This window comes from Melozone crissalis, unplaced genomic scaffold (genome assembly GCF_028551555.1).
Source record: "Melozone crissalis strain CALT ecotype California unplaced genomic scaffold, PUWL_Pcris_2 ptg000029l_1, whole genome shotgun sequence".
Classification (NCBI taxonomy): domain Eukaryota; kingdom Metazoa; phylum Chordata; class Aves; order Passeriformes; family Passerellidae; genus Melozone; species Melozone crissalis.
The window spans coordinates 6791252-6805630 of record NW_026535807.1 but is presented as its reverse complement, the minus strand read 5'-3'; the positions used below and the strand labels follow the sequence as shown (position 1 = coordinate 6805630).

General features: G+C 39.4%; 1 protein-coding gene across 1 annotated transcript in view; it reads left to right on the top strand.

Moving 5' to 3' along the window:
* The window catches only part of ATXN7 (ataxin 7), a 58720-nt gene that overhangs the window by 21594 nt on the left and 22747 nt on the right, over positions 1 to 14379 (top strand). Inside the window, exon 3 of the mRNA XM_054280894.1 lies at positions 2058 to 2162. Coding sequence (XP_054136869.1) covers positions 2058 to 2162 — 105 coding nt within the window. The remainder of the gene's footprint in view (positions 1 to 2057; positions 2163 to 14379) is intronic.

The window sequence follows — 14379 nt, the reverse complement described above, 5'->3', positions numbered from 1 at the left end:
ATGGAAGGTTTCTTAGAGTGATGGCACATGGATGTGGTGTCTCTGACTGGTCTGAAGGAGTGCTTTGTCTTGCACTGTTAACAATTCCCCCTGCATTCAGTAAAGCTGGTGTAAAGTCTGAGAATCCAGCACAGTGTGAAAGGCACAGCTATGGGAGCAGGTTCCAGGGTGTGGATTTACAGTTGTCAGGGCATCACCCAGGAGCAGCCTCTCTGTGGGCTGTTAACAGTGTAAATATCAGGCAGTGCATGCTGTCAGTGTCCCATTCATCTCAGCTCTTGGTGAAAGTGACCCTGGAGTATTTGCCTGTGTGTATAAACCTTGATACATGGGCATACCCAAAGGGGATGCTCCTTCCTGCATGAAATATTAGCAATGACATTTAAGCCTATACTTCTTTTCATACATAGCTTGATGCTACATCACAGAAAGTAGATATTGAAAAATAGAAGTTTATTATTCCTATCTGATTTCCACCCCTCCCCCCAGCATAATATTTACTAATTTTGCCTGGCTTGCAGTAGTTGGGTGTGACACAGGTTTTCATGCTTTTTTCAATAAATATCATATAAATAAACAAGCAAGAGTTGCTACTTAAAGTGCAAACAAGATGATTTGTTAATTTGATGTAACCTCAGTTGTGAAAAGGTGTCTATGATTCAGGTGAGGGTAACTGTGATCTCAGCCAAGTTAGATGTCTTTGGTCATTGCATTTGCATCCAACTGCAAAATCCAGTTGGGGCTGTTATTGCAGGTGTCATGATTAATTTTGTGTAGCACTAGGAAGATGTGTGGAAAATGTGGGATAAACCTTATGTCTTCTAAATAAAAGTATTGAATTTTTTTATGCTGAAGATAAATACTAATTCTGGAAGTAGTTTTGGTGTGGCTATATTCTCTGTCTGAGAAACAAAGTGGACAGGGCTGATGGTGTCTTTCTCTGAGCAGTTACCTTGAATCGTGGCACACTAAATGTGAAGCACACTCAATTTATTTCATAATTGCTGTTCTGTTAATGAACAAAGCAGTGGATGTTGCTAAAAGTATACACAGGCAAATTAGTAGCTGTAAAACAAAACTCTGGGGTCAGTTCTAGCGCAAGAGTAAACAAGTTCAACTTATTTTCTAAGTTTCTATTAAGATAAATCTATTACTTGAGGGTTTTTATAAGAAAATAAGTTTGCTTCTGTCAGTTTTTAACCTTTATATAGTGTTACAGATCCATAGCCATATATTATGCTTGCAGTTTCCATTTTTTGTCTTTTAATGATTGAATAACATTTTTAGTTAAATAAATGTAATATACCTTTAAGTTTTGTAGTGAATGCTGAATTTATTGCTCCAGTAGTCTCTGAATGCAGTTATAGCTGTTAAATATATTCTTAACAAACTGTATTCTTCAAAGTAAAATTGTAGAAACTAATTTTATTTGTAAAAGTCTCCAAGTATGTGTGTTATCTCTGCAATCCACACATGCTCTGACATACTGTTATCTCTGGTTCTGTCTCCTGTGTAGCTGCTCCATGGATCTCTGGCAGCAGATGGCTGGACTATAATGCACTGTTAAACAAATAAAACCATTAGGCATGTAATTCTGCCCGGTGAATGACTGTGTGTTTAAAATGGTTTAAAAAAATTAAATAGCAAATGAAGTTCACTTTTGAATTCATTTAATGACATTGGAATAAAATCCAAAGCCCTTTTCAGAATACATAAAACATCCCCTCTTATGTTGTGTTGTCTCAATTGAAGTCAGTCTTTTTTTATTGCATTATTGCATCTGGTATAAAATAATCAGTCCTAAATCAGTTTTCTAATAGATGTTTTCTACAAGTAATCACTCATTTTACATTTATCTTTGTAGTAAGATTTTTGCTTTTGTAATATTCCAGCACAAAATTATCTATTGCATTATATGCTCTTTTTTCCTCATTTTCAAATTTGATACAAATGTCTCTGAAATTTTGCTTCAACACTAGTGTCATGGCTCTGTAATTAAACTGTTTTTCTATAATTGTCAGCAGCTGAGAGATGCCATTTTGTCTTTTTGTTTTTAGATATGCCAATATTTGGTCTTTGCCCGGCTCATGATGATTTCTATTTGGTGATGTGTAACCACTGTAATCAGGTCGTAAAACCACAGGCATTTCAATCACATTATGGTAAGTGCTTAACTATTTTTAATAATTAAGGGTGAGGTTAAATCAGGATTAAGCCTGGCAATTTTTTTTTTAAATAGATGGTAAATAGATCATTAAATTATAAAAAATGTCAAAGAACATAACCTGTACTTAATAATTTTATATACATTTTAATGCAGTTACATAAAGACCTGTTTTTTAGCTTTTTATTTTCTTGAAATGCTGCATAGCTTAAGTTCAGTTTCAAAATGATAAATCTTGTGTATTTCACAGCCAATATGTGTCGTGTTTGTGTCTCTGTGTGTCATTTCTCTTTGTGTATTTATACAGATTATTTTTACATGGGTTCTGGTACAGTGTGAACTAGAACTGAAAGCTAAACTTACAGCAGAATTTATAAAATGTAGTAAGCTTCCAATAGCCAGTAAGCTTATTTATTTATTTTCAGAATTATCAATTTGTATTTGTTTTACTGGTCCAGTGGTTTTGTATATAAACTATATAAGGAAGCTCTTGTTGTGGTGGTTGGCCAGTGTTTAGAGAGGAGTGAGAAAATGTGAAGTACTGTGCCAGTTCAAGTGCTTGGTTACTTCCTCCAAGCCTGACTGGGGGTGGTTGGCAGTTCTGCTTTTCCATGCTCCTCTCAAGACTAGAAATTAACCTCAAACAGTTTAATGCCAATATTTGAATAGGAGGGTTTTTGGAAATCAGCTTTTTGTTTCTTAAGAATTCATGAGAAGTTTTCTGACCAACGCCTAATAAACATGATGGACAAAGCATCCTCTGAACTGCTCCTTCCTCCCCATGTGTGCATGTATTTGTACACACTCTTTTTCCTCTAGGCCAGTGCCCCTACTGGTTGGCTTGGTGTTTATAGGATACAAGCTGGGTATGGGCAGGGAACCTCTTCCAGAGTTGAGAAAAAGGGATATAACCTTTTGTGCACCTTAACTAATCCAATGCTTTGGCAAGAAAAGATGACTTCTGCTTCCTTGAGACTGGAGAAGGGCCTTTATGGACTGTGCAGAGGGTGAACTTCTTATCCTTTCTCCCTCTAGCTTGGCTTTTTGTTATATTGCCTTATGGATTATATAGCCCTACCCTTGCTGCTGGATCCTGCAGTTGTGTCACACAGTGTGACTCAGAAAATAACCTGAATAGGTTTTGTGCCATAATTCTCAATAGTTTGCTTGTTATTCTGTGGGTGGCTGTACTAATAATTTATTTTAAACCCACGGTTTTGTGGATTTAAGTCTCCAGAGCTGTTGGGAGCCAGAAGAAGAAGAGGCCATCTTTTCTTGCTTTTCTTGCTCTGGTTGCTGTAAGCAATTTCCACTAGCCAAGAACGAGTCTACCCCTTGCCAGTGAGATTCCTCACGTGTTACTGAATATCATCTTAAGATGTCCAATAACTCCTTCTAAAATATCATATTAAACTGATTCTGATGGCTAAAAATAAATTTATGGGGGAGGACTGGATGATACCAAGTTCTGAGTGATGGCATATTGAATATTCCATCTTGAGGTCAGTAATGTTGTAGTGATGGAGAGCTGTGGATAGCTGCAGGCACTCAAGGTTGTCTTTATGAAATGAGCAGGTGATTTCCAAACACTGCCTGACAAACAGGTGTCTGGTGGGAAGCAGCATTGTGTTTGTCCCTGTGGACAGGTGGCAGAAGCAGCTCAGGAGCTGAATTAGGTGCAGCAGTGTCTTGAGCATGGACATGGAAACATGGCATCTTGTAATGCTGCTTGGACTGCTGTTAGACTTGTTATGTGAAGTTAATTCCAGCTCTTTGTTTGCAATTTAAAAGGCACAGAGTGAACAGGGAACTGCAAAATGAAGGTATGGGAAGTATTTTTAAAAGCCGTAATAAATACTAACATAACATTTCCATTCTGTATCATTTTATAGAAGCGTGATCCCTAAATATGAAAATTTCTCTAATACAAGCCTTACATCAGTGGCAGATTCATACTTTAGAAGTGTAGAAGGAGTGGATAGAAATGATGAGGTTATTCTTAGTGTTTCTTAAGCTTGTTCTGAACAATGAAGAGCCTTGGCGTGGGCTGTGGCGTGCAGAGGAAACAGGTGGGGTCATTCTGATGAGAAAAACAGGCTTGGGTGGGGTGAATGTCATTAAAGGACCTTAGTTTGCCAATCTAATAGCCTCAGAAAGGTAAGAAGGCTGACTTGGTGATTTTGTGTAGCACTAGCTCTCCAAGCCTTCTATCAGCCTTCCCATTTTTTAAATCCTTTCACAGCTGTCCCTTAATTTAGAAAATTAAATATGAAAGCTGATAAATATGGCAGGTGATTGATTACCAGACAATGATCTATTTTTTTTTAAACAGTATAGCTCAGGAGAAGGAAATTGTTGAAGTCCTCAAAACATGGTTATTTAAAAAGAAAAAAAGTTTGTTATCATGATAACAAGAAGGTAAAACACTCTTTGGATTCATCACAGTCAGTTCACCCTGAATTAAGTTTTTTACAGATTATATGATTTCAGGAATTGAAAAATTTGAAAAGTTGCAGTCCATCAATGTATCTTTCTGTTATGTTCTTAGGATCTTTTATTTTTAATTGTTGCCAGAGAAGTATTAATCTCTTAAAATATTCTATAGCTCCTGGTGGTGTGTGTTGCTGTACTTGGTGTTCTTTGAAATTTGTCATGTGAAATTTTGTTTTCTGAAGTAGTAGAATATGCACTGTTAAAATGTCGCTTTTGTCAAAGGAAAGCTAAACAAACTATTAGTTAAACCTAATGAGCTAATTAATTTCTTCCAAAGCATATTTGTGATAAACTACTTAACTAGGTAGGCTGAAAGTGCTTTGCAGGACATATGCTGGCTTTTTTCTCTGGACCATAAGTAGTCAGAAATAATTTAAATGTAACCTTATTAATTAGAATATATAACCTTTTCAGTAAAATACTTTATTGATACAAATGACAGATTTGTTTATGTAACTGATTCTTTTGTATTTCATGCATTTGACTAGAAGAGATACTAATGTAAAATAAAATTCTACTTGTTTAGGCAATCCAAGCATATGTCTGGGCTATGAATTTCCATTTTAATAATTTATTCATGGTGTTGATATATGTACTATGCCTGATTTGTAAAGCTGGTATGCATAACACCACGTGCAGGTTTGTTTTTAGAGCAATCCAATATAATGAGATGTCTGAAGTCAGCTTGTGGCATTCCTTCCAGCCTGTGAACAGTAACTGGCCTGCAGGGCAGTCCAGTGGCTTTGGCCCTTGGCTTAGGGTGGCAGCACTGCTGGGGACGTGGTGGGGCAGGAGCAAGCCAGCCAAGGAAAAGCTGTTCAAAGACAAATCCTCTGTTCTGTCAGATCACAGCTGTTTTCATTGGGGGGCCAGGCAAGTGATTGCAGCCCTTTATTGCTCCTGTTCCTGCTGCTGCTTTGTGAACGGCTGCACTTTCATGGCATCAGCATCTTCCTTAGATGAGTCAAGATCAGTTCAGAGGTGAAAGATGGAAAAAAGATAAAATGTTCAGGCACTAAGTCTTGTGGGTGAAGCACCTGGGCTCACTTATCTTGATGACCTATTCCCAGAAAGTGTTTTTCTCCAGGAGTATTTCTCTACACCCTGGATGATGGTGTGCCAGCTGTCACACTCCTCAGGACAGCGGGATGTGCCTGTCTCCCTTTGATTTCTGCTCTTTCCTCCCCCAAGACATGGTAGATGCAGTTCTTGTGCTGCACCCAAAGGTTGCTCTTTGAGGAAGCCATTGTGACAGTTATTTCAGGTTGTTCGTGGAAGCCCTGAAGTGCCGTGGTTTTCAGGCTGTGTGACCTTTTGTTGGCATTTCAGCTGTTCCACAGGTTTATCTCATCTCCCTGTGGTTATCAGCCTCCTGGCTAATGAGAGCTGCTTCTCTGCCCTGGCTGGGCTGCTCTGTGGCTGAGAGAGCTCAGCAGTGTGAAAGTAGCATCAGCATAGACGTGTCTGGGGTTTCTTCCTTCTAACTTTGCCTTTTTTTTTTTTTTTCCAGAGGTTTTTTTCCCCCTCTGTGCCTTAGTTTCCATGAATACAAAGTAGGGTTAAACTCTCAGCAATAATAATGAAGGCTATACCTGTAAAACTTACACTGAGAGCGCCTGTGACTCATGTAGTGATTGTGAAAACCATGAATACAGTACATGTTGGAAAGAGATGATGATAGTGTGTTGGGCTGTTGAGTCATTAAAAAGCTATGTCAAGTGTTTTGATTAACTTCCATGGGTTTGGCACAGTGGCAAAGGTGAGCAACCACCGGGAGCTTTGCCTGCTGCTGCTGTCCTGAGAGCTGATGGGGAATTGCTTAAACATTCTGGTTTCCAATCAGTGCAGGTTTAAACATGAAGTGTATGAATCAGAAGCAGGGTTACTGTACAGATATGCCCATCATCTGTTGTGGTTTCTAGGAAGTTGTGGAATTGGAATAGAGCATCACACAACGTTTTACTTGGAGGGCAGATCCTGGCAGTAGAGAAAGAGATGTTTGCTGGTTACTGGGGTCCATCCTGCCAGTCATTTTGAGGTCTTTAGTGATTCTCCTTCATCTGATTGTGTAACCGAGGTCCTTCCTCCCCCAGCCAGGGCCCACACCCACCTTTCATTTACAGGTCTCCACTTCAAGAGTCCTAAAGGGTTTTTTTTTGTGTTGGTGTTAAGTGTCTGGATTCAGAGAGAACACGTGATACTTGTGATTTTAATTGAGAAAAATTATCTGTTAACTATCTGTGTTGGTGTGCTGATGTATTTTGGATGTGTATCATACATAGCTTAAGTATTACAGTCCCTGCAGTGTTAAATGTTGGGTTCTTCTCACACTATGAATTGAGTATAAATTTGTCCTACTGTGTTTTTGTTAAATTTGGTAGCAGCTAATTGTTCTGAAAAATCTGTCAATATTTAATGTTTTTAAGTTGTTGCGCATGTATTGCGTGTTTAAAGTAGAATAAGAGATCATGTTTAGCATGAATCCATGGATTACAAAGTCAAAGATAAAGTGTCTGTACAAGGCAGCATTTGAAGCTGATAAGAAAAGAAAGGAATGTACTGAATCTTGTTCCAAAGCCATTGGACCTGAGGACTGGGTTGTTGTTGCTTGGTTTTTGGGTTGGTTGGGGATATTTTTTTTGAGTGTGTGGTTTTTTTTTTTCTCGTGGGAGATTGCTGGAGCTTATCCTCATTTTGGAGGGATAAGTCTTCATTGTGGCCTGCATACTTTTGGCAGCTAGCAATTTGTTTCAGTAATTAATGTCCACTGTTCACTAAATTCTTTTTAAAGCAGTGTGAAAAGATTTTTTATAAATTGTAAGAATTTTCTTGGGTATCATTGATCTTCTGTAGAAGTGTAACAGCCAAAATAAACCTGAATATTCTGTGGTGTGTCACAGCTGTGCTGGAGCAATCTGCCAAGCATATTGCCAAACATGCACAGGTGGCATTTGGCATATTATGGCTCCAGTTAATGTATATGTTTTAACAAATTATCATTGGCATCTTCTGTTTAAATGCACAGTCCTCCACATAGTCCAAGTTCCAGCAGCTGGATCTTAATGTGTGGGTCCAGCAACAACTAGTTTAATTTCTTAGTAGAAATTTGTGAAATTCTGTAGCTTTTGCAAGAATCATCTTGGCATATAGCAGGGAATGTGCTCAGAGGTCAGCACAGGATTTGTTTCAGAAGGAAAAGTTTCAGCTGGCTATTTAGTCATTTTAAAATAATGCATCATTAAATAAGAAATTATTATAATGTGGAAAGAAACTCTGTAAACATATTTTGAGCTTTGAAATGTGCACCCCCAAGCCATTAGCTGAATACCAAATGTGCCATGCAGATTTTACAGAGCGGTGGAGTTCGGTGCTGTGGTTACTTGTATCATCACAGACTGTTCACATGCAGAAGATTATTTTTGTACACAGAATGGCTGTGGTCTTTGTTTATTGCATGAAAGCCCAGGGAGTCTGTTGGAGAAGCTGATGGCAGTTTTCTAGTACAACTTCCTCCTTTTTGTGGTACATGAGTTTGTCAAGCTCTGGTTGAAGACAAAGCAATTTTTAAGTATCAGCTAAGAAAAAAGGTGATGTTCAGCTTCAAATTTAGGAGATACTGATTATTCAGTTTACTGCTTACCATGTAACTCATGTTAGTCTCTTGACAGCACTGTGTGTGCTAAAATACTGCAAACTTCAAGTGCTTGGTGTGCTTTAGGCTCTTCTTACCTTTGGTTAATGTGAAATTAATTTTATGCTGTTCTGCCATAGCAGAAGACCAGAAGGATGCAAAAATCCTTTTGGTTTAATATTGGCTGAAGAGACAGTATAGTTTTTCTATTCCATTCTTACTGAAATGTTAAAATATTTAAAACTAGTCTAACATACAAAATTATGCAAGGGTTCCATGAGAACCCTGCTCCTTTATAGTGATCTCCTTGCTGGATATTTGTTTGGACACTGGGACTGACTGCTCTCTTTTCAAAACAAATGGTGATGGGGAAGAACAAGTGGAAAGAAAGAAGGAAAAACAAATATTTATCTTTGTGGGAAAAGAAGAAGCAGTGCCATGTTCACTATCACAGAAACACTAGTTCAGCAAGGGGGAGAAAACATGTTGATCAATAGGTTGGAATAAGATCTAAAGAGAACAAGTAATTCCAATAAAAAGTTGTTTTTGAGTGTAAATGACTACAGCTTCACTTTGAGGGTAGCCAGGTGGGATAGTTGCATCAGGTCTACAATTAAAAATTACTTGTTTCGTGGCAAAAAAAAAATGACAATGAGAGGACTTAAACAATCTAGAATCAAGGTTGAATTTCATCACTCAGAACTCATTTTGTGAGAGGAAACGTCACAAGCAGGACCCAGCTCTCCCAGCCATCATTCCTGACTTTCTGCAGGGTCAGGGAAGGCCACTCTGCATCAGCTTACACATCCTTGGAAGGTTTCCTTCTCAGCTAAAAGGGTTCTCTCTGCCGCCTGGGCCACTCCTCCAGGCTGCAGCTCAGCCAGGGGAGGTGGCACACACTGAGGGCAGGCCATGGGCACGCAGGCTCTGGCACACTGCCCCAAGCTGGCTGCAGGAGGAACAGAGCTGCAACCTGTGTAAGAGCTGGGGAGGCGGAAGAAGCCTGAGTTGAAGTAAAAAAACAAAGACTAATTTCTGCTGTTCTGGAGAGATGGGAATGTGTCAGAGCCATGGAGATACAAACCTGGTGTTGGAGGGTGGGGTTAGCAGTAGTTTAATTTCAAAAGCTAACCACATGCAGATGAATTATTTATAAGGACTTTCTCATTTGTTTTTTGGGGAGAAGTGTGTTCTCATGAACTGTGTAGATTATTCCAAGAACTGCAAACCTCAGTGAATGCCACAGCGCTTTGTGATTCCAGGGAGGAGTATTCTGGGAAGCTTGTAAAATTGTTTTCAGTATTGAACTGTCATGAAGAAAATAATTTTTGGTTGTTTTTTTGCCTTCCCCCCCATGGAAGTACATAGTTTCCAGTTGCACAGACTGTACCCTCTCATCCCAGCATCTGACTCTTGAACAACTGCCGTGTTTGGGATGGTCTCTTTTTCTCTGCAAGCACAACTTCACAGGTCAGATAGGAAATCCCATCAGTAACCATCATTTACACTGCTGTTTGTGAAGGTTCCAGTGCACCCAGTACAGCTGGCTCTGCAGTAGCTGCCTGGGGCAGTGGTGCCCAGCTTTGGCAGGGCTGCCTCAGCACAGCTGGAATTAAGTGGTTTGCAGTCTGTGTGTGTGTGTGTCTGAGGAGGGGAAAGAGGGGACACTGGGGAATAGCTAAAAAGGGAAATATAAAACAAAGAACTTGAGTCAAAGACATGTAAAAAGAAAGAGATGAAGACAATAAGGAGGAAGCAAAATAAGGAAGGTAGGACAAAATTACCTTGGAGGAGGGAGAATGAAGTAGGTACAGTGCTGGTTTTATTGCTCTGTAACAAGGGATAAAATTGGTAGAAAGGAGAAGAGGCTAAACAGGGCAAAACAAACAAAAGCTTTTTCACAAGTTTTTCCTCTCTCAATGTTTTGGCAGCAATACTATTAATGTGGTTTGTGTAATGCTGTTATGTTCTTGGATTTTGCACATTTTGGTGGGGAGTGAGGGAACAAGAATGTGTCCTGCTTGAGACACACCTCCTGGCTTTATCAGGCACTGAGCATCAAGGGAAGAGATGGATGCATGCATGTGTGTGCACCTAGTAATAGTTAATCTTTTAGTTTCTTTTGCATTGCCTTTACTGTTTCTGTTTGGACTTCTTAATATTATTCCACAGTTCTTTTTCCATTTCTGAATAATATTTTTTAGATAGTAGGATGTATGTGTAGCCTTCAGCAGCTTTTGCTATTAAAAGAATGGCCCCCAGGGAAGATGAGGTGTAGTGTACTAGGTGGAAAAAAGTTATCCCTGCTGGACCAACATAAAAACAATGTTTTGCAGGAACTTCAACTGCCACCTCTGGAAAAACAGGCAGCATTTTAAAATCTGCATTCTCACCTACAGCAATAGTGCACTGAATGGTAACCAGGCATTAGGCTTGAATCAAGCTTTCAGAAAGATTTGGGATGATATTCTTCCTACCAGATTAAGAGAAATCTATAACATTTTGGTTTTAGACACAGCTAAAAAGTAGCTGCTACTTACTTTAGTTGGGCATAGTGTCAAGTAGTTTTCACCTGTTATTGATTTGGTTTTGATCACCAGTTTGCTGGCTTTTTAAAAAGAAACATGATACTGCCTGGAGGGTTTTTGTCTTCCAAGCAATATGATACACTTAAAAACCAACATATGATACACTTTAAGTCTAGAAACTGTGTTTTTAAGATATAACCAGAAGAGGGAGTGTATAACACCTTCTATACAATGAAACCTGTAAATTTATTGATGAAGAGCAATCAATAACCACATGGCTTTTTTTAAAGTTATTTATTAACTACAGGGTCAAATTCACTTTCAAAATAACACAATTAATGCCACCTTTTAAAGCTTCTCATTAGGCTTAATTCAGTTTAACACTAAATAATTATATCCAAGTAATGTAAATGGCCTGGAAGGCAATTCAGATTTCTAAGTGGTGTGTTGAGTCTACCTGTAATTCAAACAGCTTTTCAGTATCAGTCTTTGATTAGCTCTTGCATTATCCAACTCTGTGAGAGCTTCTAAATAATAAAAAGATCTTTTTAAAATGTAGAAAATAAACAGGAATAGATAAATATTATATGTAATTTTACGTAAGTTTGTGATATTATTGTCTAATTAGGTCATCATTAGCTACCTCAGGCAGTAGCAGCCAAAATACTTCCAAACCTTATTATCTCCTATTGATGAAACAAATATGTAATGTGTTTGTATAGAAAATAATTATTTTTACTCTAGTTTGTGTATATATTCCTGCAGTTGTTGTGCAGTTGGGAAGCAGGTTAATCTTTTCAACAATACCAAAAACATGTAGGAAAAACATTTGTCCTTATGCAAGTTCTGCTGTGTCAAAGGCCACAAGGCAGCAATCCTGTTTTGTTTCACCAAGTTGCATTAGAGAAAGAAGGACCACTGTCAAGAGATTCTTGTCCTATTTTCTGTTCTCTCTTCCCCTGATAACAAGTTGCCCAGGTTGGTATGACACTCTCCCTCTGCACTGCTTTGTAAAGGATGCAATTAGACCAGGCTCCTGCAGGGTTGAAGCAGTTCCTACGTAACTGAGTTTTTCCTTGTTGTTTGGCAAGATTGTCACAAAACCTCTAATTCACAATTCTGTATGAAGTAGCTTTCCAAAAGGAAGTGTGTTCTTTTCTTACATTTTCACTGCACAGGATTTTCTCCCTCTGCCGGGCCAGGAGTGGTTTTGTGCTGTGTCCTCCCTGTCTGACCCTGCTGGTTCCAAAAACCTGTTTGTCATGTCTGGCTCTTGGAAAAGCCCTGGTTTCTGTGGAATTCATTGTGGTGAATTCTGTGCATTAGGGAGAAGGTGTGCCCCTTTCAGGGCACCCTTCCACCTTTGAGGCTAAAACTTTCCGATGTTTGTAGATTATCTGTAGAGCTGGGTTGGAGTTGTCATTTTTCTGTGATGTACACTGGGAGTTTTAAGAGTTGTTCATCACTGTGTGATGGTACATATGGTACTCACGTGGAAATCATGGCTCTTCTCCTTGCTAAGAGGAAAATTGGCTGTGTTTCTTTTGTTACTGCATGACTGAAGTTGTCACCTGAGTTCTTAAACGTTTTAGTTTTCTACTGTATTAGGATGGGCTTCATGAAGTAATTGTTTTTAGTTCTTTCACTTTTCTAGAGTATAATGAGAAGCCTTGTAGTACTCTGTAAAAACTCTGGCCCTGCTCATCATTGGCATGGGACTAGCCAGCACTCATTTTCTTCAGTTTCCTTTTGGCTTGCAGCCTCTGACAAGCCACATGTAACCATGTATATGCCTGGAAAGATGCCACACTGGCTCTCTGCTGGCCTCTAAGGTCAGAGGGAAAGTTTTAAAACTGCCACAGTTCAGTCCCCTCCCATCACAGTGACATGTACTATTTGACCAAAGGTCACTGTGTAGGTCACGAAGCAATCCACCAGCTAGCTTCTAAAAATACCTGGGACTGTTTAATGGCCATAGAAATTATATAAACTTACACATGTGTTTGGTATTGCAAGGCTTGATGCTCGCATCTTGCTTGCCACAGACTGAGAAGGACACCTAGGAACTGGTCAGTGCCAAGTTTGTATCTCTGTAGGATTTGTCTCTGTTCAGACTGAGGATGGGCACTGACCTTTAGGGCCATACTTATCTTCTTTTTCTGTGATTACAAGAACATATCTAGGAAGGCTGGAGTTGGCAGATAGTTAGGATGTGGTGAAAGCCCTGCAGAGCTCCTGGACTGTTTGCTATTTCCTCTGCCCTGTCCCAGTTGTCCAGGTGGCAGAGATTCACAATAGCTGTGGCTGTACACTTGAAATCTAATGGACTCGATGTCCTTTCCTAATTTTAGTCCCTGGAAATGACATAATTCTGTATAGAAACCTTTATTCTATGTGTGCACATGTGCTGCATGAGTAGCAGTTATATTTTGGTTTTCTGGTGTAAACAAGCATGTTGTGTAAGTGGAGTTGATACTAAGGCATAAAATGGTGTCACTTGATTGTGCACCAACAAGCCTGTCAAGTTGTTCCTCTGTAGTCAGTCATCTATTTTATTTTGGACTTGCTCCAGTTTTCTGAAACCTGAGGAACTTCTAAGCTTGCTCACTTGGAAAAGAAAACATCAAACCCAGTAATCTTGCCCAATATATTTGTTTTGTTCTGCAGTATGTAAAACACTCCAGCTGCTAGTGAAAAAAATCCACGTATTTCAGAATCCATTGCCTTGTGGTTCTAGAGGTTCTGGGAATTTGATTCATGCTGGTACTTCAGAGCACTCTTTTCCAAAAACAAGGCAATGGATTGCTTTTTTTTTGTGATTTTGCTGCTCTTTTGCTAAGGCTGACTTGTGTGGTGTCATGTAGCAAATTGAGGGGTTCTTTCCATGCACCCCCTATAGGAGCAAAGTTGATTTTCTCAGTAACCATGCAGGAGTGCTCAATTGATCAACTTTAAGATGTTTGATGTTGGCTCAAAGCCCATTATTCTCTTCCTTCCAGGAAGAATAATAATAGTAGCCAGTAACCAAACAATCTCTTTAAAGCAAAATATTTACAACAAAATCATCTTAGACAGTACTAAATGTAAACATAAGCAGGCTGCAGTGTAAGCAAGCCCAGCTTATGCACTGTTGATATCAATCAGATGAAATTCCTTGGAAGTCTGATTTTTTTTCTATGTACCCCTCAAAGCTTCTAGGAACTGGCAAACTTATCATTACTGCAGCTCACAACCCAGTTGGTTTTTGTGCCCAGTTCCTACGCCTGCAGCCCTGTCCCTGGGATCAAGTCACAGTTTAATTCTCGCTAGTCCTCGCTCAGTTCACTGCCAGCTTTGGCACAAGCAGGCATTTGGTCTGTGACACTGGCAGGCCTTTGAGAGGATGGCTCTGCTCTTTGTTGTGGACAGAGCAGATGGTGCAGAGGCTCAGACTGAGTGGTCAGGACTGGGGAGAGGGCAGGAATGCTTTTTGCCTGTGGCAGTATTAGCTTGCACCAGCCAGTTTAAAGTGGTTGTGAAACCGGTGCCTGAGTTTGCTGAATTTTGAGAAAGGATAAGTGAGT